This window comes from Pongo pygmaeus, chromosome 15, assembly GCF_028885625.2.
Source record: "Pongo pygmaeus isolate AG05252 chromosome 15, NHGRI_mPonPyg2-v2.0_pri, whole genome shotgun sequence".
NCBI lineage: Eukaryota > Metazoa > Chordata > Mammalia > Primates > Hominidae > Pongo > Pongo pygmaeus.
Genome location: NC_072388.2, coordinates 68155115 through 68182319, shown reverse-complemented (window position 1 = coordinate 68182319; position 27205 = coordinate 68155115). Strand labels below are relative to the sequence as shown.

Sequence of the window (27205 nt, the reverse complement as noted above, 5' to 3'; positions counted from 1 at the left end):
TGTAAAGGGACCCCCCAAAACTCAGTAATCAAGGTATGTAATATTTTAATGAATATTTTTAAAAATCAAAATTAATGCAAAAAATTCTTAATGAACAAAATATTAAAATTTAAGATAAATGGCCAGGCATGGTGGCTCATGCCTGTAATCTCAGCACTTTGGGAGGCCAAGGTGGGCAGATCACCTGAGGTCAGGATTTCGAGACCAGCCTGGCCAACGTGGTGAAACCCCATCTCTACTAAAAATACAAAAATTAGCCGGGAGTGGTGGCAAGCGCCTGTAATCCCAGCTACTCGGGAGGCTGAGGCTGGAGAATCGCTTGAACCTGGGAAGTGGAGGTTGCAGTGAGCTGATACTGTGCCACTGCACCCCAGCCTCGGTGACAAGAGTGAGACTTTGTCTCAAAAAAAAAAAAAAATTAAGGTAAAGACAGGATCTGGCTCTGTGCATAGATAATTTGCCTCACCTTAATTCCAGCCCTGTCAGATCCTGTCTTTATTTGAAATTTGATCTTTTGTTCAACAATTCATTTCGAGGTATTTATCTAAGGAATTAATCAAGGCTATGTGCAAAGATTTGCCTTCAGGAATGCTCATTGTGTTGTTTATAACTATGAAACACTGGACAACATATTTGGTTAGACCATATGAAACTGCTAATTTGACAATTTTTTACCTAAAATACATCATATAGTCCAATCTAATGTAAACATTCATCATTTATGAACTGTGATTATATAGTCTATGGAACAGTAGACAACAAGGAAATCCTAGACAGACATTTAAAAATATTTGGAAGAAGATTATGATACAGAAGAGTATTCGTGATATAGTGTTAAATAAAAAGAACAAGTTACAAACAGTATAGAATCTGTAATTTCCTTTTTTAAAAAATCAATCAAAAAAGATCTGAATCAATTATTTGCCAAAACATTAATAGCAGTAACCCTGAATGGTAGGATTTGGGGTGATTTTTATTTCCTTCCTTTTGATTTCCTGCCTTGTGTATTAAACACATATTATGTCTAAAGGGACAGAATATGGCCAGTGTGCTGGCTTATGCCTGTAATCCTAGCACTTTGGGAGGCCACAGTGGAAGGCCTGCTTGAGCCCAGGAGTTCAAGGCCAGCCTGGGCAACATAGTGAGACCCCGTCTTTCCAAAAAATTTAAAAATTAGCCGGGCATGGTGGTGAGCACCTGTAGTCCTAGCTACAGGCTGAGGCTGAGGTGGGTAGATGCTTGAGCCCAGGAGTTGGAGGTTACAGTGAGCTTTGATAGCACCACAGCACTCCAGCCTCGGTGACAGAGGGAGGGCTTGTCTCTAAAAAAAAAACTAAAAAAAAAAAAAAAAGGGAGATGGTATTTCATTGTGGTTTTGATTTGCATTTCTCTGATGGCCAGTGATGATGAGCATTTTTTCATGTGTCTGTTGGCTGCATAAATGTTAGAATGGCGATCATTAAAAAGTCAGGAAACAACAGGTGCTGGAGAGGATGTGGAGAAATAGGAACACTTTTACACTGTTGATGGGACTGTAAACTAGTTCAACCATTGTGGAAGACAGTGGGGCGATTCCCCAAGGATCTAGAACTAGAAATACCATTTGACCCAGCCATCCCATTACTGGGTATATACCCAAAGGATTATAAATCATGCTGCTATAAAGACACATGCACACGTATGTTTATTGTGGCACTAATCACAATAGCAAAGACTTGGAACCAACCCAAATGTCTAACAATGATAGACTGGATTAAGAAAATGTGGCACATACACACCATGGAATACTATGCAGCCATAAAAAAGGATGAGTTCATGTCCTTTGTAGGGACATGGATGAAGCTGGAAACCATCATTCTGAGCAAACTATTGTAAGGACAGAAAACCAAACACCGCGTGTTCTCACTCATAGGGGGGAACTGAACAATGAGAACACTTGGACACAGGATGGGGAACATCACACACCGGGGCCTGTCGTGGGGTGGCAGGGAGCGGGGAGGGATAGCATTAGGAGATATACCTAACGTAAATGACAAGTTAACGGGTGCAGCACACCAACATGGCACGTGTATACATATGTGATGAGCCTGCACGTTGTGCACATGTACCCTAGAACTTAAAGCATAATAAAAAAAGGAGAAAATATAATAATAAAGGCTTTTTGTCTTTGATCTCATACCTTTCTATCAAAAGAATTTGTCATTTGTCCTTCGTGAAGACACACCCATTTTGACTATTCAGCCCTTTTACAGATTGGCCTTCAGGTCCTGGGATCTCGTCTGTCTTGCCTTGGCTCTCAGCAGGGAAGTCTTTTCTCCATGACCAGTGCCTTCAATGCCAGCCCATCAGGGTTGATCTTCAGGTTCAGAAGAATCGAGAATCACTTTGATTGTCCTCCAGGCAAGTGACCACAGTGCCACGTGGGTGACAGGCTTGGGGGAACAGGCATTTTGCCTTCAGTCCTCCACTGCACCCTCCTTCTCAATCAGCTGAGATCCAGCAACCTTAAGTCACAAGCTCTTTCTTTCCTTTTACTTTAAACATGTTTTAAAATCAGAGTTTTTTTATTCCAAAAAGGACAAAGACAAAGAACACGATTACTTGCACTGCCACCAGAATTAACAACTGTTTATATTTTGTTAGATTTGCTTCAAGCTTCTTTCTTTCTTTTTTTTTTTGAGATAGAGTCTCACTCTGTTGCCCAGGCTGGAGTGCAGTGGCGTCATCTCGGCTCACTGCAACCTCCACCTCCCGGGTACAAGCGATTCTCCTGCCTCAGCCTCCTGAGTAGCTGGGATTACAGGTGCACACGACCACACCCAGCTAATTTTTGTATTTTTGGCAGAGACAGGGCTTCACCATGTTGGCTAGGATGGTCTCGATCTCTTGACCTCGTGATCCGCCCACCTCGGCCTCCCAAAGTGCTGGGATTACAGGCGTGCGCCACTGTGCCCGGCCTTCAAACTTCTTTCTTATAAAAAAACTGAAGCAAACAAACAAAACCACAAAAACAACAGAAACAAAACATTACAGATAAAGTCACACTCTCTTTTGATCCTCTCTCCCATCCTTCTCCAGGACACTCACTGCATAAGTGTGCTGTGTATCTTCTTTGGTCTTCTTTTTTTTTCTGTTTTTGGAAACAGGTGATATGATTTGGCTGTGTCCCCACCCAAATCTCATCTTCAATTGTATCTCTCAGAGTTCCCACATGCTGTGGGAGGGACCCAATGGGAGGTAACTGAATCAATGTGGGTAACTGAATCATCTTTCCCATGCTATTCTTGTGACAGTGAGTAAGTCTCACGAGCTCTGATGGGTTTATCAGGGGTCTCCACTTTTGCTTCCTCCTCATTCTCTCTTGCCACCGCCTTTCATCCTCTGCCATGATTGTGAGGCCTCCCCAGCCATGTAGAACTGTAAGTCCAAATAAACCTCTTTCTTTTGTAAATTGCCCAGTCTCAGGTATGTCTTTATCAGCAGCGTGAAAACGGACTAATACATGTCTCACTTTATAGCCCAGTCTGGAGTGCAGTAGCATGATCATAGCTCACTGCAGCCTCATGACCTCCCAGACTCAAGCAATCTTCCCACTTCAGCCTCCAGAGTAGCTGGGACTACTCGGTGCATGCCACCATGCCTGGCTAATTAAAAACAAATTTTTGTAGAGACAGAGGCTTACTATGTTACCCAAGCTGGTCTCAAACTCCTGAGCTCAACCAGTCCTCCTGCCTCAGTCTCCCCAAGTGCTGGGATTACAGGTATGAGCAAGTGTGCCTGGACAGTTCCACTTTTATACTTTGAGATGTATATGTGCGCACGCGCACGCACACACACACACACACACACCCAAGGATGATATATGGAATTGTTTTGTATTATTTTAATTTACATAAATGGTATCATACTAAATCAATTCTGCAATGCAGTTCTTTTCCTCCCTAACATCATATTTTTCAGCTCCTTTCATACTGATATATATATACTGATCAATTTCATTTATTTTACTCCTGCAAGGTACTCCATCCCAAGTGGGTGGTCCTGCTTCCTTTGCATAGAGCTCTCTAGGGTATAATAAATAACACCAAGAATTTCCCTGACCTCAGGGGTTCTACTTTGGAGAGCCTAAGCCAATTGCAGGGGCTGTCCCCAGCCTGCACCCGTCTAGTCCCTAAGACCTTCCAAACTCTGCCCCAGTCCCTCTATCTTCCCACAGCTATGGCAACTGCTATGGTCACCCCTTTTTCACTCCAATCCTTTGTCTGATCCATGAGTACCTCTCTGCCCTCTGAAGCTCCCCATCCTGACTTGAAGAGATAGGGGAACTAAGATCCTTCACAGAATCTGTTTTCCCCTTGTACGCTGTGCCATCAGGTGGTGGGTATCCTGACAAGTAAGTGTGTCCATGGCTTTGAAGCCGGGCAGCCCTGGTAGAATCCTGGCTCTGTTGGCAAGTAACCTGCCATCTCTGAGTAAGGTTCTGATGTGTAAAATGAGGACAGTAATAATCAGCTCGAGGCCTGCTGTGCTGGTCAAGGGGGAAAGTATCAGAACAAACTGGACAGTCAAAAAGTGCTTCTATCCCTGCCGTCCTCCAGTCTATTCTCAAACCGGCAGCCACAGCAATCTCTCAAAATCATATTACTCTTCTGTTTATGAGATTTCCAAGGCTGCATCACACATATACAAGGCTTGGCAATATTTGCCTTGGTCTCCCAGATTGCTTGCTCTGGGGGAAGCCAACCACCATACTATGAAGACGCATACTATGAAGGCCTCCCACAGGAGGCCTGTGGAGACCCACGTGGAGAACTGAGGTCTTTTGCCAACAGCCAATGCCAACTTGCCAACCATATGAGAGAAACACCTTCAATCCTTTAGATAACAATAGCCCTGGCTGACATCTGTTTGCAACTACATGAGAAAACCCAGAACCATTTAGCCAAGCCACTCCCAAATTCCTTGACCCAATGAGAGAGAATAAATAATTATTGTTTTAAGTCATTAAGTTTTGGGGTGATTTGTTATGCAGAATTAGATAACTAATATACAAATTAACAAATAATAACATATTACAAGTTTTCATACTAATTTGTGTAACAATTTGTATACTAATGCTTGTATAGCATTTACTACGAGTTAGGCACAATTCTAAACTCTTGATGTGAATTAACCTAAACTCTTGATGTGAATTAACTCAATCTTCAGAGCAACCCTCTAAAACGCAGATTACTAGTATCCTCATTTTCCAGACGAGAAACCAGAGGCATGGAATGCTTAAGTAACTTGCTAGTAAGTGGCAGAACTAGAATATGAACCCCAACATTTTGGCTGCAATGTCTGTGCCCATAACCGTTATGCTATGCTGCATCCTGAACAAAGCCATCATCAGAAATTTAGCACCAAGAAGCAAGACATGTTCTCAAATCCACAGCTCCTGTTTTTAAGCAAAGAAAAGGAAAGACAGAAAAAGAGCCAACCCCTCCCATTTCCCCCAAACCCTGCAGATTCCTACTCTTCTTGGGTTTATGGCTGTAACTATGTCCTTTGTTGCCAGTAGGCTGAGCCCGGACCAGAGCCAAGCTCACCTCCACCAAGTATGTGAAGGGGGTATTGAGACTTTCCTGACAGGAATGCTTACTAAAATGTCACACATCTCCTTAGCTAGGATTCTGGCCCAAGGAGATGAGAATGTCTCTTCTGCACATGTTCTGGCTCAGTGTAAGCCTCATTCCCTGCTTCTTCAAAGTGGCTGATGTCTTAAAGCATGTCAGATCTCTAAAGTGGAGAAAAATCACTCCAAGAAGACCACCTCACCTAATGCAGGATTAGTAAATACAAGGCGCATGTCCTAGGGTCCCTTTCCAAGCCCTTTACAGACATGGCTAATCGATCATAGCCTCTTTCCCGCTCAGCCTGGAGGCAGCTCCAGAATCCTCACCACAGTGCTCCAGGCTGCCACTTCCACAGGTTCTGAGTTGGCATTAGAGCTGAGACCTACTTGTCATTCTGGCTGTAACAGGACAAAGATGAAACACCAAAAGCAACAGACTGGAAATCATCCCTCTACCTTCCAGAGGAGTAAAAGGCTTCTCACCTCCACTGCTCCTACCCCTCCTCCAAAACCCATTTTCATCACAGCAAGAGCTTAGAAGGGATTTCTAAAAGAGAAGACACTGCACAAAATATTGACCTTGTTTTTAATGATGATATGAGGACTAGAGCCCATGTTGGGAGGTATCTCATGCTCACGGATAATGGTGAATTAGGAACCAATAGCTCAGTAGCAGCTGGACTGGAAAGATCTAATCCTGAAGTCAAGGTAAACTAGGATGCGTAGCCAGATTCTTCACTTTGTATACAGTCATGCATTCCTTATCCATTCTGAGAAATGCGTCATTAGGCAAGTTCATCACTGTGCAAATGTCAGAGTGCACTTACACAAACCTAGATGGTATAACCTCCAGCACAACTAGGCTATTTGGGATACCCTATTGCTCCTAGGCTATAAACCTGTACAGCATATTACTGTCCTGAATGGTAGGCAATGGTAACACAATAAGTATTTGCATATCCGTATGTATCTAAACATATAAAAAGTAGAGTAAAAATACAGTATAGAAGATAAAAAATGGTAGACCTGTATAGGGCACATACCATGAATGGAGTTTGCAGGACTGGGAATTGCTCTGGGTGAGTCAGTGAGTGCGTGATGAGTGAATGGGAAGGCCTAGGATGTTACACGACTTTATAAACACTGTACATGTAGTCTACACTAAATTTATTTTTTAAAATAAAGTAATTGTGCTGCAACATTACAGTGGCTACAGGGTCAGTAGGTGAGGAATATTTCAGTTCCATTATAATCTGATGGGACCACTGTCATATATGTAGGCCATGGTTGACCAAAACATTGTTGCAGCACATGACTGTATAACCTTCCTGGGACAACCTCCTAGCACTTTTTATTTATTTATTTATTTATTTATTTATTTATTTATTTATTTAAGACAGAGTCTTGCTCTGTCACCTAGGCTGGAGTGCAGTGGCATGATCTTGGCTCACTGCAAACTCCACCTCCCAGGTTCAAGCAATTCTTGTGCCTCGCCTTCCTAAGTAGCTGGTATTACAAGTGCATGCCACCAGGCCCGGTTAATTTTTTTGTATTTTTAGTAGAGATGGGGTTTCACTATGTTAGCCAGGCTGGTCTTGAACTCCTGACCTCAGATGATCTGCCCTACCTCAGCCTCCCAAAGTGCCGGGATTACAGGCGTGAGCCACAGCACCTGGTCCCTCCTAGCAGTTAAGAGAGGGGATATGAATGAATGTGAGCATTAGCACTGCCCAGTGGAAACAGACTGCAAGCCACGTATGCAAGGTAAAATTTTCTAGTAGCCACATTAAATAAAAAGAAACAGATGAAATTAACTTTAATAATGTTATTTCACCTAATATATCCAAATATCATTTCAACATGTAAAAAATACTAGCAAGGTATTTTAGTTCTTTTCTAAGTCTTTGAAATCTGATATTTTACAGCAGATTTCAATTCAGATACTAAATTTTCAGCACAGATACTTGATCTGTATTGAGATTTCACAAAAATTTACAGTTGAAAATATAGATTCCACATACCGAAGTTCTAAACATTCCCAAATGTTTTCCCACAACTAAAATGAGTGTTGTTTCAATACTTAAATCAATGAGAATCAAATAAAATGAAAAATTCAGTTCCTCAGTTGCACTAACCACATTCCACGCACTTGGTGGCCACCTGTGGCCGGCAACCACTGCACTGGTGAGCACAGTCTGGACCCTGTGATGAGGAGGGCTCTCCCCAGCGTCGGGCAGATGCCAGCCTCCCATCAGAGCTCCTGTGACTCGGCTTGGCTTCGGGGATCCCAGGGGCCGGCTCCTCTGAGCACTCTCGCTCAGACCTGTCACCTTATGCCCAGTTTTCCTCTCTGCCAGGGCCCTTTCTTGGGCTCTCTGGTTGGCCTGCCCTCAGCTTTGCCCCAGCACTGGCCTTCGGATCTCCCAGGTTCCATAGGTCTTGAGCTAGCTCTTCCTCACCCCGCTGTGAGTCCCAGTCCCAGAGCCCCGGCCCTGGTGTGGTTCAGGGATGCTGCATTGTCTGGAAGAGGTAGTTGGGTGATACTGTGTTCTCTGCTATACAAAAAAGAACTGGAGTTGGCAATTTTGGGGTGCATCCAGCGATGAGCCATTTCCTGTGGTTGTTTTGGGAGAAGGCCTTTGCCATGTTCATGCCCCCGCAAGGCACCACCAAGACTGCACTCACACATCACCGTGGGTAGCCTCTGCTTTCCACTTGGAGAAGTGCTTTGGCCTGCTGCTCCCTTGCCTTCCCTGGTCCCTGCGGTGTGTTTGCCCTGACCTTTGGTTCTCCTTCTTCATCCGGCCTCCAGGTTGGTGCGGTATTTGTGGGGGCTGTGCTCAGTCGTGACTGCTTCGCCCCTTCAAACCACCAGATCCCCAGCAAGACATCACTAGGCGATCACATGTTCTTTCTCCCTGAACCCCAGGCTGTGCTTCCCCTCAGCCCTGGGATAATGCCCCAAGCCTGCCACATGCCCTGCATCTCCCTATCCAGTGAGAACTTCCACAGGGAGGGGAAAAGGTGACTTCCAAGGAAATAATCAGGTCACAGATGTGTGAGGCGTCAGAAGTGAAGCCCCCTGGAACGGACCGCTGATCCAGCAACTTTGGAAGGCAACTCGGGTTGCCCCAGTGGGCTGTGGCAGCCCAAGGCCAGCTTCCCTTGACATGAAAGACTTTGAAATATCAGAAGCCCTCCCCTACAGTTTGTTTAAAGAAGCTACAGGCAGAGCTGCTGTGAGAAGATGAAGGGATGAAAATCTGAACTTTGGCAAGAAGCATCTCACAGGGCACGACTGCCAGGGGATTGGAATTGTGTGTGACCTAAACCACAGAAAAAAGGTGCCTGCAGCTTGCCAGAGACACACAACGCTGTGTCGTACCAGTCACCTGGGCACTGAGGGAGCCATTGAACCTCAGAGGACACACCTCAGACGGGCCGGGCAGAGCCGTCTGCCTCCTGAGGGCAGCCCCTTTTATCCAGCACCTGCCTGAGAAACAGCTGCGCAGTGCCCACTCCTGCCCAGCAGTGACTACCCCCCACACAAGTGCCTGCTCTGTGTCTTAGGGAAGGCCTTGAAAGGCTTCAGCCTCCAGGGGGTCTGCTTGAACAGAGGAGAAGCTGTGGGGAGGGGCAGGGATTCCAAGTTCCTGCATTGCCAGAAAACAATTTCCAGAGTCCCAACTGTACCAGAAGAGAACACCACGAACCAGACAAGGAGACAAAGGCAGGCTTGATCAGGTACCACCATTCAGAAGAATTCTCCATCCCACACAAAACTCTCCCTCCAGACAGAGTCCTCCCCAGCCTGCCCACTCCAATATTTCAACAAGGGCTCCATTATCTTTTCCCTTCTACATCGCTTCAGGCACCAACACCCTCCACCAGCCTCACATCACACACTACACATCATACACACACACACACAAACGCACACAGACACACACACACACTAAATACACAGAAACCCCACATCTCACACACCACACACACATACACAAACCCCACACATCACACACACACTACACACACAAACCCCATATCACACACACCACACTACACACACACAAACCCCACACATCATATACACACCACACATACCACACATACACACCCCCACACACAACATATAACACACATACATACAAACCCCACAAATCACACACACACACACACACTACATACATACAAAGCTCACATCACACACACCACACACACAAACCCCACACATCACACACACACACACACCACATACTACACACACATACACAAACCCCACATATCACACACACACCAGACATACCACACACAACACACACTACACCACACACACACACACACAAGCCCCATATATCATACACCACACGTTCCACACATACCCACACAACACAACATACACACTACACATACACATACCACAAACACCACACACCACACATACCACACACAACACACATTGATCCCACATTTTAAGGAAATGAAGTGTTCCAAGACACAGAACATTTTGCAACGAACCTACACTTACCTCCTTAGGAACCAACACTTTTATACACACACATATCCTGGGAGGGAAAAAATCTTAAAAAAAGAAAAAAGAACCAACACTAACAACTAAATTTGACCATCTTGCTGGAAAATGTTCTGAAATGAATGACACAGTTCCCTGACTTACCAGCCTGTGCACCGAGTGGAATTTATCACTTCCTGATGATTCAGGGACGGATTTCTGAGCCTATCTTTACCACAGCCTGCAAGGCCTAACGGTCTGGCCTCTGCTGTGGGCACTTTTCCTCCTGCTCCAGCTGCCCCTCTAAGCACACACTCTCCGGGGATGGTGCCCTGGCCTAGGCTGTGTGGAACACTGTCTCTCTCGATGTTCGCATGGCTCACTCTCTCTTTGCATGCCAATACCATCTCCAGTGAAGTCTTACCAGAGGCCTTTCCTGGCCATCCTTTTCCCATCTTTCTGCCCCCTTATGCTGCTTTACTTTCATAGTATTTGCCACCACCTAATATATCTTTCTGTTTATTTTCTGCCTCTCCCCACTAGAATACGAGCCCCTTGAGAGCTTGGATTTTACCTGGTTTGTTATTTCCAGGCCCGTAACAGTCCTGGCACATAGTACGTGCTCAGTAAATAATTGTCAAGAGAATGAATAGATGCTGCCTTCAGCATTCTGATCCTGTGTGTATGTGGAGGCAGGAGGCAGAAGCCAGGAACGGCCGTTCCTGGCTAGGCCTTTGCTATCAGCTGTCACTTCTCAGTGTGTCAGCAGCTCCTAGCAATTCCCTCATCTTGCTTCATCCAATCTACTATATTTGTAACCTAGGAAAACTGAAAGTTGCCAGGAGATGACCAACCCCCTGAACTACTGAAACCAATTTTTATAAACAATGTTAATTGCCAGACTGTGGCCTATGGGCAATTCCATGCCTGTCTTCCGAGTAAAGTCCACAGGTGTTGTGGCTATTTATGCTCTGCAAAGGGGTCTTTGTAGCTTCCTTCTGGTCTTCCTAGATTGTTGAGAGATCTGAAGTCCACCTGTAGACACTTCTGCCTACATGCCTGTGTGCATTCTCAGACACACTCACAAATATCTTAGGCTTCTAGAACAGCGGGCAGGGAGCTGCGTAGCTCCATCAGACAGTGTTTCAAGGGAAGAGAAAGGGGAAGGAGGAGGGCTAGCTTATTCCTTATGAGAATTTAAAGGTTACAGCCCTTCTTAATACATGTGGTCAAGGTCTCTGTACACCTCACCCTCTGGTCTTATTCTCCTTAATTCAAGCACTATCAGGACTTAAGCCCTGGCTGAAGGCCACCTCACTTTTGCGGGAGAAGTTCAACAAAGTCCAAGATGATTTCAGCTGATAGGGACCTCCAAGATCCTGTAGTTCAACCCTCACCTGACAGATGAGGAAACTAAGGTCCAGAGAGTGGAAGTGACTCACCTAAGGAAACACAGTCCCTTGAGGGCAGGGCTGAGCCTAGAAGTGGGATCACCTGGACTTCATTCACATCCTCTCTCCATTCCCTCTCTCCATTCCCTGCTGACAGCCAACATCTGTTTCCATCCTGGGCCACTCCACTCTGCCTGGCCCACCTAGGGGCCAGGAAAATCCTGCAACAGCACAATTCACATTAAGGCATGTCACTCACCTCTGAACTCTGAGACAATGTCATCCCTGCTCTACACAGAGCCACACCTCACTTTATGAAACAGCAAGAAAGAGGAGGTGGTGCTCTTCAGCGAAACATGAAGTTGTTCCTAATGGGTCTGGAAAAGTGGAAAGGCTATACCTGGGCAGACCTGCCTCAATGCCTCCTCAAATTTTGCCTGAGCCTTATCTTGCCTACATAATATGATCGACAAGCTTCTTCCAGTCGCCCCCTCTTTCCCAAAGTACCTCTGGCCTGCCACTCCTATCTGGTCTGAAATGTTCACAAAAGTTCCCTGGGTGACCATACTGTCTCTAGCCAGATACAGTTCAAAGGTGCAGCTGAAGTTTAGGGGTGTGGGGAGACAGGCAGGCCAGGGCTGTGGCTTCTCCATAAGCACACAGCTCAGGGGCACTGCCAGCCAGCGCCGCCCCAGGCAGCAACAGTCAGGGGCCTGGGAGACAGGACAGGTAACCTGGAAATCACACCTGGGTTGGACTGGGAAAATAGAAGTGGAATATGGGAAGGTCAGACTCAAGGTGCCTCCACCAGGCAGAAATACTTATGCAGGCCTCAGTCCTGGGAGAGGAAAGATGCTAAAGACCAGCGCCTCCAACTTTGCAGCTTTGTCTCTGACCAGCCTTGGCTTCCTCTCTCTTTCCTTGCTTGGCAGCTCCAAAGGAACAGGGCACAGAGGAGCACAGCAGCAGTTATGGATTTCTGGTTGTTACCCCATCCTGGGCTGGCCTCAGTGCATGGGGCCCGCCTACTTCCCAGGGTGCAGGGCTCTTGCAGTGCAATAATTGGGCCCTATTTCATGACAGAGAGTCTTTTTTCTCCCTTTCCTGCTGCTGTTGGGAGCACTTATGGGCCAACAGGGAGTGTGGAGAGAAACCCTGGCTGGCCTTTGGACTGCTCCAATGTTGGATGGTTCTGTGAGAATGTTTTCCTTCTGCTGCAAAGAAATTTCTCTCCCTGCATCTTTCACCTCCTGGCCCCAATTCTATTCCTTGGAACCCTACAGAATAATTCAAATAAGTCTCTTGTCTTTTCTGAAAGTTGGCTCAATGCTAAGTTTTGATGGGGAGTCAGAAGTGTGAGATGTAGTTAAGAAGGTTATACTTTGATTTTGGAGTCAAGAGTGATCTTAACCAGTCATCAAATATATTTTTAAAATAATTATCCTTATTGGTTTGAACATTATCATGTTAATGGATGCTTATTACAGAAAATTTGGGGGTAAAAACCCAAAAGATGGAAGGAGGGATTGCCCATAATCCTACCTCCCTACTGCCAACATTTTGTTCTGTATCGTTTTTGCATTTTTTTCCCCAACAAATGTTTGTGGAGTGAATACAAAGCAAGGTGCTGATTCAGGTGCCCCAGAAAAGATGTGCTGATAGACCAGGCTTGGATCTTGCCCAGAAGATGCTCCAGGGGAAGGAAGACATGAGCCTGGGCTTTGGAGTCAGAAACATCTAGTGTCAGGTACACTTACTAGTTGTCAGAGCATGAGTAAGCGTGTTTACTTGTATGAGAACTTAACAATGGTACCCATCTCATTAGGTTGTTGAGGGGATTCAGAGAGGTAAGCCTGTAAAACACACAGCATCCAGGTCTCCAATGAATGTCGTCACCATCAACATAACAGAGTATACAGTGATTATGGAGGCTAGACAGGTACGGGTCAAAGACCACAAGCTTTCAGAGAAGAGGGACTAAACCACTTGACACCATTTTCAGAGCGGGCTACACACAGTTGGTGACTGTACCAGGCAAGCACACTGATTAAATGAACTGAATTTACTGCCCAAGTATAATCAGCAGTTGACTCATTTCTGAAAGCTCGGCTCCTCTGCTCCTTTCCATGTCTGTTTAGCCTCCTGTGTCTTTGCTCTACTGTTCATGGGGAAGGTGCCTAAGGTCTCCTCAAGAAGCAGACAGGGTATAAATCTTCAATCTTGTAACTGTAATGAAGGCTTGGCTATAGGCTCCTCTCTGACCTCAGGGAAGCTTCCTCCATTACAGTGAGACAGTCCCGTGGGCAACTCAGCCTTGCCCTGGTCTACCAGTGTCCTCCTACCTCTACCTTAAATGGCATTTCCAGACCCAAGGGTTTTCTCTGCCTGCAGCAAGGACATACACAGCCACCAGGGAAGGAAGCCATGCTCCCAAAGATCTCAGAGCAGCTGGGGGGGAAATTGCTGTTACAGCACAGAAGTAAAAGACCTGCAGAAGCATGAGCAGCACCCTAAAGCTAGTCCCGTGCCCTTGGACCTCTGGCCTTCCAGGAAGGTAACTCTTGGGCTGCCAGCCCTCCTCCCCACCCCCAGTCTTAGCTGCCTCTGGGCTGACCCCATGTCCCAGAGGCAGGTCTCGAAATGGCTCAGGAACAGACCCCATTGACAGGAAATCAGGCCCTTTATATCTGAACACTTTTGGCCGGGCGCGGTGGCTCACGCCTGTAATCCCAGCACTTTGGGAGGCCAAGGTGGGAGGATCCCCTTGAGTCCAGGAGTTCGAGACCAACCTGGACAACATGGAAAGACCCTGTCTCTACAAAAATATATAAAAATCAGCCGGGTGTGGTGGCACACACTTGTAGTCCTAGCTATTCAGGAATGCTGAGGCAGGGGAATCGCTTGAGCCCAGGAGGTGAAGGTTGCAGTGAATCATGACTGTGCCACTGCACTCCAGCCTGGGTGACAGAGTGAGACCCTGTGTCCAAAAAAAAAAAGAAAGAAAGAAAGAAAAAGAAAAAAGAAAATAAAAAAAGAAAAGAAAGAAAAGAAAAAAATCTGAACATTCTGACGAAGGGAATTGTGGGTGTTTGTGCTTCTTCCTCCTCACTCTCTTTCTCGAGTGTGGTACCTAAACCAATTAAATACAAAATCACTTTCTGTTATTACATTTAGGCAAATCATGTTCCCACAGTTCCAAAATGCACACATTATAAATAAAATATAAATTATTCTAGATCTTATTAAAGCATCCGCTCTCTGAGAACACTACCAGAAAAGCCATCATTTGCATCCCCTTCTGCTAGGTAAGCGGGGGCTTCCTGCAAGGCCTCAAGGGTTCCTGTGGGACCTTCCCCTGACAGGAGCATGTCCCTCCATAAGCAGAAACTTCACAACACCTTTCAGGAGAACTCCCCCTTAAAGCCATGTATTTACATCTAGAAATGGAGCTATCATCTGCTTATCTCATGATCAACAAACCTTGCAAATCATTTAACTCAACTTCAGCAGACAAAATAACCAAGGTCCAGAGATATTAAGTATTGTGTCGATGGTCATTCAGCAGTATCCCAATTTCAGGCTAAGAAACTCTAGTTTAAGAAAATTCTTGCCTAAATCTTTCACAGCTCTAAATAGGAGACTGTTGACACAAATGAGTGCACCTATACCGAAAATGAGTAGTCCTTTTAAAAAATGTAAAGTGAAATTCCATAAAACACCTTAGCCTGCCACCCATGCCTGTTAGTGAACTGGCATATGGAAAACCTAAGTCCCAAACCAAAACAACCACAAATGTTCTCTACAACTGTGAGGACTGAAGACTCAAGGCCGGCTGTGTCGGCCCCGCCTCCCAGTTTGGCTGCTGTCCTGTCCCAGCGTGCATCAGTGTAGATTCAAGGGGATGTCCCCAAATCTACTGCCTCGCCCATCAGGTACAGCATGGAAAAATCACAAACCTTGCCGCATCTTAAGCAGCCATATAGGGATGGAATCAGTATCTCCCTTTAGCTTTACAGATTCCATAGCCAAATTTTTCACATCAAAATTGGTGACACGTGGGCCGATAGCAGGACAGAATATTAAAAATCAGGACTTTCTTGAGAAATCTGGCCACACGGTTGCCATGCCGACACCCTATAATGCCAAACAGGCATCTCCAAGGTCCAGAAGCAACTTGGCTGGCTTCGAATAGTCCAGACATTGTGAAAGCAGACCTGCCTCCAGGTCCAGGCGCTTCTGCAGACCCTCCCTTTCCCAGCTCAGCTCTCTGATTCCCCAAGGGAGCGATGATGACGCCTGTCTGAATTTGCCAGCCTCTGACAGCAGGGCTAGCCACATCATTCTCTAAGAATCTGAAAATCCACATGCAGCATCCTGGCCCAACTAGACAGAGAAATGTTTCTGAATAAGCGGTTACCACAAATTGCAGGGAGAAAGTAAATCCTCAGCTGCACCTGCCCCTTTTAAGTTGAACAAAGGGTTCAATGCCTGCAGAAGCTTGAACATACATCCCCCACCTCCTTACTTAGAGCCAGGTTACAGTTGATAAAATATTAAGGAGATATGAATATAATATAATAATATTAAGGGGATGTGAAGCATTGACTGCCCCCAGAAATGGGTGAGAATCCTATTTCACTCCTTTAAGAAGCCTTGCTGTGCACTTTAGGAGGCTGAGGTGAATGGATCACATGAGGTCAGGAGTTTGAGACCAGCCTGGGCAACATGATGAAACCCTGTCTCTACTAAAAATACAAAAATTAGCTGAGAGTGGTGGCGCATGCCTGCAGTCCCAGCTGCTCGAGGCATGAGAATCACTTGAACCTGGGAGGTGGAGGTTACAGTGAGCCGAGATCATGCCACCTCACTCCAGCCTGGGTGACAGAATGAGACTCTATCTCAAAAAAAAAAAAGAAAAAAAGAAATCTTCCTGTGTGCATCAATGTGGGGATGCAAGGAGCTTCCAGCACAGTTCCCGCATGCATCACTTACATTCAGCTGCAAATCACATGGAAGAAATAACTGGAAGAGAGGAATACAATGATACATTGCAAGGCAGTTGTCAGAAGTGGTGCGTGATGGGGGGTCAGTGCTAGTGGAACAGGCATCTAAAGCTTAAGAACAAAGAGGGAGCTGGCTGTGCCCCTAAGTGGCCACAGAAGGCTCTGCCACTCCCAGGGACTTCCATCCTCCCTTTCTTCCTGCACCTTCACTTCCCAGCTCCCAGGTATCTCCCTGATACTCCTTCATACTTTAAACTTAGCTTCCCACAGCAAGTCAAACCCTGTGGGAATAAGCAGGGACAAGAAGATGTTTACTGGTGATTCTCATGACCTCCAATTCCCACCCCTCAAAATGAGTGCTGAATCCTTCCAGCAGGTCCCCTACACCATTCTGGGACTCTTAAGAAATGTGAGCGGTCCTCCCAGTGCATCTTACACGACTCTGGAAGGAGCAGGAGAGAGGTGCATGGGCCAGGTCAGGGTTCAGGTTCCGGGTTCCAAAGCAGAGGCTCTGAGCAGCAGTCTCCTGTGCTCTCTTCCCTCCTCTCCTCCCTGCCCAGCCTCTTTCTCCACCCCTTCCAACTCAGACCCTCTTCCCATAGCCTCATCAGAAAGAGGGACAGAGCATCTGGCCAGCCTGCCTTGCCTGAGACTAGGGCTGTTCCTGCCACTGAGTATGAATGTGGCAGCCTGGGCTCCTGGGGAGGAAGCTCCCTGGGGTCTGGAGGCCACTGCTGGTTTGGACAGTTCCAGCTCCAACCTGTCCCTCTGCTCAGATCACAACACTCTGGGGTCTCAGCACAGGAGGCTTTTCCTTATCAGTTTTTTGTCCAAAGGGCGACAAGTGCTTTGGAAACAGTGTCCTGGGAGAACAGCCCAGAAGGGAACAGTGCACCTAATCAGGCTTGCCCCCAGATAGTTCACCCAGACTGCTATCCAGGACAAAACCCACAACCTCACCCTCCCCAGGTCTCTTCAGGCAAAGCCCTGAAATAATGTTTCCTCTGCAGGGGACTCGGAATCTGGGGCAGGATGGGAATATGAGGGGACACTCTCCAGTGAACTTCCCGATATTCCTTGGGTTCAGATCCGCGTCTGGATGCGTTTCTCGGATTCGGCTCCACACACGCCTCAGCCCTCCGGACCTTGCACCTCCCCCGCGGAGCTCCTCACCCCTCCACCCCCAGGCCCAGATCTTTCCTTGTCGGAATCGCCACGCTTCCTCACTCCTTTACCCACGCCCCACTCGGCTCTCCTCTTCCTGGTCCTCATCCGGCCAGGCTGCCCCGCCCTGGTAGGTCCCGAGGGTCGCCCGAGGCTCCCGTTCACCAACCGCCCCCGTCTGGAAGAACGCGCCCGCTCGAGCGCACTCTCGGCGGGTGCCAAAGCCTCCCGCCTCAACAGGTGCCCCTGCCTGGCCACGCACAGCTCTGTCACCTGGGGCTCGGACGGAGACGGCGACAGGATCGCCCCCTGCAGGGCGGCTGCGGCTCCGCACGCCCCCGCCCGGGTCCCCAGAGCGCCAAGGGCCCCCGCAGCCCCGCCGCCGCCCCCGCTGTGCCACACTGCCTTTGTTTCCCTGCCCGCTTAGATGTCGCGAGGCTGACTTCATGCAAGGGTATCGCCGAGCTCGGGCGCTGACACTGCCCACCTACCCGTGGTGGCGGACCGTAATGTTGGGAGTGAGAGACGCGTACAGTGCGAGACCTCTCCTCAACCCAGAGAACTCCGGGGGAGCTGGGTGTCCGCGCCGAAGAAGCGGGTTCAAGTTGACCCCGGCTCAGAAGGGGGTTCGAAGCCAGGCGCAGCGCCTAGAGAGCCTTCCCTACCCACGCCCCCACCCGATGTCCTTTGCCCCCAGAAGGCTGGAGAGGGGCTGCGCACTGCCACCTACGCGCTCGGCTGTGAGTAGTTCCCACCGCCCGCTCGCAGCACGCTGGGCCTGGCAGCCTTCCGGCGCACACGAGGCTCCTGCAGCCCCCAGACCCCCGGCCCCGGCAGCGCAGAGCCGGGAGAGCCGCCACGTTCCCAGCCGCGCGCGCACGCCGGGCCCACCAAACTTGCAGCACTTTCTCCCAGCCCCCACCCTCTGTCACCCTCCCTTAGTCGGTGCGCCCCAGCCCCGCCGCCCGGCAGAGGTTGCCATAACAACGGGCAGGAATGCTCCAACATATACAAAGCCGGCCCGGCACAGCGGGCACTCAGCCCCTGGCCGGGCCCCGCGCCCTCGGCCGCCGCGCAGGGGCTGGACGCGCGCCGCGGCTCCCTAGCCGGCCGCTCGACGCTCAGGGCGTACTCACAATGAGCGGGATGGTGCGGTCCTCGCGGAGCTGCTCCGGCCTCCCGCCGGCCCTCTGCGCGCCCCGGCCGCCGGAGGATGCTGCGTGGGCTCGGTTGTCCTGCCATAAGTAGTAGAAAGTGCCCAGGATCCAGGCTACGGTCAGGATGGCGATGGCATTGGCGCGGATCTTTCTCATGGTGGGCAGACGGGCGCCCCGGGTGGGGGACGGGGCCGGCGTGCTCTCGGGGCCGGGGCGGGGGCGCTCGCAGCCCCAGCTGTTTGTTTTCGCTCGCGCCTAGCTGCTCAGTCCTGCAGAGCAGAAAAAGGAGAGAGGTGGGGGGGCGGGGGGGGTGATAGGGAGAGACAGGATCGCGGAGCGATCCTCACGGTCCTAATGCCCTTCAGCCCCGAGCGCGCGCGTCCCCCGGGTGCCCATTCATTGGCGCGCAGGGCCGGCTCCGCGCTCCAGCCGCCGCCGGCTGACCCATCCGGCCACTGCGCACTGGGAGAGAAGCGCGCCGGGTGGGAAGCGGCGCGGGCCTTCCTCCCGCGCCCGGGAACCCGGCGAGACAGACGCCCGCGGCGGAATGGCGACTGGCCAAAGCCAGCCTCGGTTCCCACCGCTAGGTGACCGAACGCCCGGCAGCTGCCCCCGCGCGGCCCTGGTTGGTCCTGCCTACCCACACCCACCCCCGGACCAAGCGGCCCTGAGTCACCGACTGGAGACGCGCGACCCCCGACCTGGGCCCGCGCCGCCGAGCTGCAGTTCCGGGCTGCGCTCTGGCGCGGGATTCAAGGTGTGTTCGGCGAGTCCTTGTGTAGGGGCGGCTGGGCGGGGGAGAGTCCTGAGTTTGTACTGGAATCTGCAGCTGAGATTAGCCAGACAGGGCCCGCCCAGAGGAGGGATTGGAAGCTGGTGCACTTGACATTCGAGGAGAGCGAAGGGGAAACGACGCTGCCTCACACCCGGTGCTAGGAGAGTGGGGGTACGTCCCTTCCACATTTTTCGCTGGCCTGGGGCTCCCAGATTTCACGATGCTTCCCTCTATCCCGCCTCATTGACCCCTGGACAACCCTGAAATATCATCGTCAGCATTACTTCATCGGAAAGAAGGGAAGCAAGAGAGACCGGATGAATCTCCCAAGGCCACACAGCTAATTAGTGGGCAGAGCCCAGTCTAGAAGCCATCTCTCCATCTGACACCTTTCGACAAAGTGCAAAACGCGGTGGTGAGAGACGAGGACACAGACATTGAGATTCCACTCCAGCCCTAGAGGCACTGAGAATCAGGCGTGAACTACTCTTCACTCCAGGCAGAAAGCAAGTGACTTAGATGAGTTTTAGGAGACCAGCACAGTGTGGGGCACAGAGCGTTCAATGAATAGATGTGTAACAACAAAGCAGGGATCCAACAGAGGAAGAAATAATTTATTGTAAGGTGGCCTTTGGGAAAGCTCTCAGAAAGGTGGATGAATCACTTAAGAGGCAAGGATGCGGGAGGTGAGGATGGGGAGAGACTGCAGAAATAGGCCTTGCAAAGATCCAGAGGATGGAAGAGCTTGATGTGTTCAAGAGAGAGAGCTGCCAGGCGTTGCAGGGGGCCTAGGATTTGACAGGAGTTGAGGTTGGCCAGGCTGGGTGAGTCTGAACTCAGGAGGTCCCTGAATGCCGGGGCAGAGTTGTTGAGGAGTCTGCTTCCTGCTGGCACTGCTGGACACCATGGCTCCTCCGAAGACCCACATAGGGTCCAGCCTCTAAACGAAGCCACCTGGGGAATCAGGCAAACTGAAGTCACAGCATCATGCCCCCCACAAGCATCCCATGAGCACCACCTTGACAGATAGAAGTAAAATCAGGTGGCTTTTCTCCATTTCTCCAGCACTCAAGACTGAACCGCACATATAATAGATGCTCAATACATTTCTGTTGAGGTGAAGAAACCCCTAGTTGGGTTTTTGCTGTGAAAACCCAGGGTCATCACTGCAATATGATATCCTCACTCAGAAGACTAATGATGACGACACTTAGACAAGTCCAAAAGTGACCCAAGCAGCAATGGGACCTAGAAAGAAGAGAATGCACAAAAGAGGGCCTCACAAAGGGTCTACACAAGTAGCAGGGAATTTCAGGCATAAGGTGTGGCAGTCACAAACAACAGGGGCAGGAGTGTGGAGACGCCAGATGCTCTTCCAGGTCTCTCTCCCCTGGGGAGTTTAATAAGACTGCGCCAGGGGCCAGGGCTTGTTTGCATAGATGGAGAAAACCACGGCCAAGCCACCATCTGGTTTCCACAGGAATCACGGGGCAGATCCAGTGGTCATGCCATTTGTGGGAGGCCAGGAAAGACCTTGCTCCTTGGGAATCAGGCTCCACAGGCCTCTCAGGTCAACCAAGAAAATGTAAGGGAACTACCCTCCTGGTGCCCCCATTTTCACACATCTCTCAGGTGAGCCAGGTGAAAACTTGGGGAGTAGCCCTGTTGTCATAGGCTGCTCCCCTCATCCCAGCCTGGTCTGTGCATATCTAGTTGCCTTTGGATGTGGAATCCAAAGACATCACATCACCTATCACCTCCTGGTAAAAGGCTCCAAACTCACCCCTCGGCACAGGGATGAAGCTGGACCATGCTGACTGAAACCAGGCAGATGGGGCTTCTGGTGACTCCAAAAGGAAGGCTCCATGGGGGGAAGGAGGGAGGGGTGGGATGGGCTGGAATGTGGCAGGGTTTCTCACATCTCACCACTTACTGCCCAGGGCTCAGTGGTGAGGATGCTATATATCTGCCCCAAATGGTCACTCCTGGTAGTTCTGTCCCTGAGAGAAGGTTTGCTTGGCCCCCACCACCAGAAAGACTGCACAGAAGTGAAGTGTAGCCTCTCTAGATGACTTCACCACAACTATTCCTTAGTTGGGCACTTCCCTGGGGGATGATGGGGGTGGGGTGGGGGTAAGACAGCAAGTAATTACCATGCTTATTTGACTGACAGGAATTCCACATAGACAGAGGTGGAGTAATGTGCCTGAAGCCATAGGCACTCTGGCAGAGCTAAAGACCAGGAATTGCCACCTTGGCTACAGTCTGTGGTCTTTGTTTCAGATTGTAATCCCAAGTGGGTGCAGAACTGGCCCTCCCTGGGATAGGTTTCAATGCTCAGAAACGACAATGAGTGTTGTTTCCTCTCTGGTACTAGGAATGGACTCCAGCAGCATCATAGAATCAAAGCAACACCTAAGGAATTCACTGTTTCTTCATATACTTTGAACTTTGAAAACAAGAGTCATCATAATAGCTACAGTTTACTCAGTACCTACCAGGTGCCAGCCACTGTGCCACCACCACTTCACCTATACTGTCTCTAAAGCCCCTACAACCCTGAGCTAAGGATGATCATATCCCCAACTGCAGATGATGACACTGAAGCTCAAAGGCTACTCAACTTGCCTGGAATCCTACAGCAAGTAAGTGATGAAGCTCGGTTTAAGTCCTGTGCCATTTTCAACGCTTGTGTCTGGGTATGAGTACAGGGCTTCTGAGGCCACTGGGAAATCTGCAGTGTGGTCTGAATTTCTGTATGCAGGAGCCTCACTTCCCCTGCCCACAGTTCTCCATTTTCTCATCCATAAAAGGAGGGATACAAGATGTCCTGGGGGGGGGGTCTCACCAACTGTGCCACTTCGAACTTGCATTTCCTCCTTTTCAGGATTTATCTTAGGCACAGTTCACATTGTTTTAAAGCTGTCAAAGCCAGCACTCAGGGTAAGCTGGGCAAAGTTCCACATGCCCCTGGGGCTCCCAGATGCCCCAGGGAGCTCTCCGCCTCTGGGCCTTTGGTGTGGGGGTTGTGGAGGAGTGGATAACTGAGGGGGAAAGGGTACAGCTCAGTGTAAGGCCCTGGCTCTGGAGTTAGACAGCCTGAACTTGAATGCTGATCCTGTCACAAATTAAGAGAGTGGCTTGGGCAAATTCTTAACCTCAGTTTCCTCAACTGCAAAATGGGGCACTGACAGCTCTTACCACACAACTTTGTTGGGAAAGATAGGATGAAATAAAGTCATGTAAAATCCAGTGCCTCGTAAGCACCCCCAAGGGGCTCTCTCCTGCAGGCTGTTGCTGGCTGCTGGAGGTGAAAGTGGCCTCCTGAAAGGGATTGCTCACTATTGCTGCCAAGAACAGACCTGATGCCAGCCTCTTTGGCCATGGCTAATGTCCAGCAGTCATAGACTGTCCTGCCCGTGGGTGGGTGGCTGCCTCTTCCAGAGCCTCTGCTGAGCAGGCAGGAGGCAAGGCAGGGGAGAGGCACAGAGCAGGGCCCCAGCCTCCCATTTGAGGTGCTGGGCCAGCTCAGAAGCTCTTGCTCTGTCCGCAGCAGCAGGGCCCAGAAGGTAGGGAAGGGACCTGATTGGATACCCTTACTGGTCCATGTCTGCTCTAAGCAGGAAAGAAGGCAGGGATGGTGGACAGAATGTATGTTACCAAGCAACAGGCAATGTGCTGATACACGATCTCAGAATACTCACAACGACCCTGTGAGGAAGGCGCAATCATCCCCCTTCCACAGGGGAGGAGACTGATGCCCACGGAGGTGCCAGCATAAAGTGGAGCATGCGCTGCCCACTGCCAGCTGAGCGCACTCAATGCACCAATCGTCTCTAAGGAAAAGATATTTATAAGGTAGTTTCTATAAACCATTATAGATGGAGGAAAGGACTTAGCTCTTTGAAAGGAACTTGGCAGTTTTCTTATTGTCAATCCTCCTCCTCCTATTTGTCTGATAACCCTGGTTTATTACTTATTAGTTTCTGCCACTGGAGTTTAAATTCCAAGAGGACTGGGGTTCTTGTATATTTTCTTTACCACTGTTTCCCCGGTGCTTATAGTAGTGGCAAATAGTACATGCTTGTTAGTGTATAGTATTTGTTTTTTTGTTTGTTTGTCTGAAGCCCTTGGAATGCGATCGCATAGGTATTTGTTGATGGAAGGAAGGGAGAGGAAGAGGGAGGGAGGAAAAAAGGCAGTGTAGCTCTATGAAAAAATGCACTTCTCTCTTAAGCACTTGAGAAATGAATACAGGACTAGAGCACAGACAAACGGGGTGACTCATCTAGGGTCAGGGCGGGCCAGTGTAATGAGTCCCCTGCCGGTGCTTCCTCCCCAAGTCATGGAGCCAGGGCCAAACCCTCCTGCCCCAGGATGAGGGGGGAGAGAAAGTCCTTTGTGGTCCCATGAGAAGTAGCAGAAGGAATGACCCCAATTCTGGTGGACAACTGCAAGAACCATAAATGTTACTAGGGATCATGAAATAACCCAGGTGTTGCATTTGGGAATAACAGGATTGCAGAGGCTGCAGGCTAATTAGAAACGTGTCAAATGATTTTCATTAACAAGCAAGGAATCTGTACAAAGGAGAAATACATAAATAAAACCACTCCTCAGCAGAATTGATCCCAGAGGCAGAGCCCTTTCCAAGGCCTCTCTGACCTTCCCATCTCCACTAACTTCTCCTGAGCCCCTTCCCCTTCTCCGTAGTCTCTGCAGAGCTGGGTGGCCAAGGTCCTCAGATCAGACTACATGGCCCAAGATGCCAGGTTACTGCCTACCACATGCCTGTCTCTCCCTTGAATGGGAGCTCCTCTGAGCAGAGCCTGGCAGCCTCCTTTTATGTATCATGAGTTTCTAGCACAGTGTTGGGCATCTTGGCAGCACTCGCTAAATATCTAGGCAGAGTAAATGAATGAATGAATATTGAGGGTGGCAGCTGCTGCTACTCCCCATTCTGTCCCATGAAAATGCCAAATAGCCCACTCAGACTGTAAAGCCAGTGCTTGATTGCCCATTGGTGTGGAATTTCCAGTCCCTTCCTTTCCTTTCCTTCTTGAACACCTACCATGCCAGGCACTTCTAGGTACTGGAGATACAAAAATTAATAGAATCTGGTTGTAGCCTCTGAAGAGTCCAGTAATTGACAATGGGGAAATACATATAGATAATCACAAGATGAGTCCGGGTGTGGTGGCTCATGCCTGTAATCCTAGCACTTTGGGAGGCCAAGGCAGGAGGATTGCTTGAGACCAGGAGTTCGAGACCAGCCTGGGTGACATAGTGAGCCCTCATCTCCATTAAAAAATTAAAAATTATCCGGGCATGGTGGTGCATGCCTGTAGTCTTAGCTATTTATGAGGGTTAGTGGGGAGAATAGCTTGAGCCTAGGAGTTTGAGGTTGCAGTGAGCTATGATCATGCCACTGCACTCCAGCCTGGGTGACAGAGCAAGACCCTGCCTCAGAGGAAAAAAAAAATCACAAGATGATATAATAGAGCTCCACAGAAGCACAGATTAGAGCAGTAACACTGAAGCAGGAGAGAAAGAGGGTAGGATTTGGTGGTCAGTTTGAGGTGGATGTGAGAGAAAGGATTTGAGAATAGCATGTAAGTTTCTTGCTTAGGAGACTAGTGCTTGGGTGTAATGTAACCATTAACTGAAATGGGGAATATATATAGAAGGAGGAGCCAATTTGGGAGGTGTGTTCAGTGAACTTGAGTTCTCTGTGGTCGGTCCAGGAAGGCATCTATAAATCCAGATCTGGAGCTCAGGGAGAGTAGACGGCGCCAGTCAGGTAGAGATGAGAAAGCCAGAAACACAGCTGGGGCAAATATGTTGCTGGGTGGCTGCCTATGTCCCCAGCACCTAGGCATGGCAGAAAGGCCATGTTGTCAGAGATGAGGGCTTCTGGATGCCTCGTGTGAAGATGGAGAGACAGAAAACTGGCATTTTTTTCTGCCTCTGTCAGATGCCTTAATTCAAGTCCCTGGACCCAGTCTCTTAGGAATACTCATTGCTTTATCAGGAATCTCATCTGGTACATATCAGGATGGACCCCTTGACCTAGGGTTTGAATAAAATTTGTCTCCATATCAAAAAGGTCAGGTGACAAGACCAAAGAGAATTTGAAGAGAGACCCATAATCCTGGTCCTGCATTTCCTTCAGTCTAATGGTGCTTACAATTGATATCTCCATTTTCCTTGTGAAACCGGGAAGTAGAAATTAAAGCAATGTTCTCAGGATTGGTACATATTTTGAAGCTCTCAGCAAGGCTGAAAATATCCATCGATATATTTTGAAGTGTAATTTCTACTCCCTTACCAGTCAAAATAATTGAACGGATAGAAAAAGCTGTTAATGCAGGAGGCATATAACATCAGATCTACATTGCCTGGAAATTTACCATTTCAAAGCAATTGAAGGCTTTTACAGCCAATGTTTACAGTCCTACATGTCCCCTTCTCACTGAAGCCACCCTCTGAAGCCATCAAAAGGCCCATCAGTCTGGTTTGGACACTGAAATTGCTCACAGTGTCTGGAGCTGATGCCAAAACAGGGAGGATTTTAAAATATCATCCTGCCATTTTATCAGCATGTAAATTTTATGGAGTTTCCTCCTGGTAGGTGGTAGGAAACAGCTGGGGCTGTCTATCAGTGCTCATGGAGCCAGTGGTGGCAGAGCTCCATGGTGGCATGGCCAGGCACATCCTCCCCACGCACAGCTTGTCTTCTTAGTTGTCTAGTCTAAGTTGACATTTATCCCTTTTGTCCAACAAGAAAATACCTGCCCAGTGACAGTAAGCCAGAGGGCTGCAAGTTTTTTGGCAGAGGGATGGCGCTATGCTGCCTCTCACAGCCTCTGCCTGGACCCTGAATCTCAGCCCGGAGCCCAGCAGGATAGACAGACAATAGACTTTGTCGGCAGCCATCTTCTGTCTTCTGCCAGTACTTGTGTATGGGTGGGTGGGCGGGTGCATGTGTGTGCATGCTCTGTTTTCAATTGGAATTTGACTTCAGGCTTTTCCTGGAATTACTCATTTCTTTCCTCCTATTTGTGTCCACCGGAGGAAATTTCTAAATCCATGTCTGATCATTTGTCTTTCCTTCCACCTCTGAATCACTTATCTTTACAAAGACCACTACCTAAAGATGGAGCACACAGTATTTTCTTGGGCAACTGGGACAATTGGGAGATGGGAAACCTGGGTTTTAGAAATGACACTTCAGAATATATCGATGGATATCTTCAGCCTTGCTGAGAGCTTCAAGATATATACCAATTCCAGGAACATTGCTTTAATTTCCACTTCAGTAGCTGATATGCTGTCAGCTAGCATGGTGACCCTGGAAAAGTCACTTATCTGGGCCTCTTCCTCATGTTTATGGGGAGGGCTTTGAAAAAAAAAAAGGAAAGAAAAGAAAAGAAGAAAGAAAAGTACTTGGAACGTCCTTTCAAGTGCTAGCATTTTAGAATTCTATTTACTTGTTTTAATGTTTTAAACCATTCCCTGCCTCAGCAAGAATGATGGGCGATCAACTAGGATACAATTTTCTTTATTATCATTTGATTCCCCCCTCTATATC

General features: G+C 48.6%; 1 protein-coding gene across 6 annotated transcripts in view; it reads right to left on the bottom strand.

Moving 5' to 3' along the window:
- The window catches only part of GALNT16 (polypeptide N-acetylgalactosaminyltransferase 16), a 99449-nt gene extending 79792 nt beyond the window's left edge, over positions 1-19657 (bottom strand). For 4 of the 6 annotated variants that reach the window (XR_010123742.1, XM_063651734.1, XM_063651733.1 and 1 more), the window contains exon 1: positions 18819-19397. Coding sequence is in view for 5 of the 6 variants with exons in the window: in XM_063651734.1 (XP_063507804.1) it covers positions 18819-18995 (177 nt within the window). In the remaining variant the exon portion in view is untranslated. Of the gene's footprint in view, positions 1-18818; positions 19398-19540 lie in introns of those variants that run through there. The other 2 variants (XM_063651736.1, XM_054447418.2) reach the window with 2 other exon arrangements.
- Between the last annotated feature and the right edge of the window lie 7548 nt (positions 19658-27205).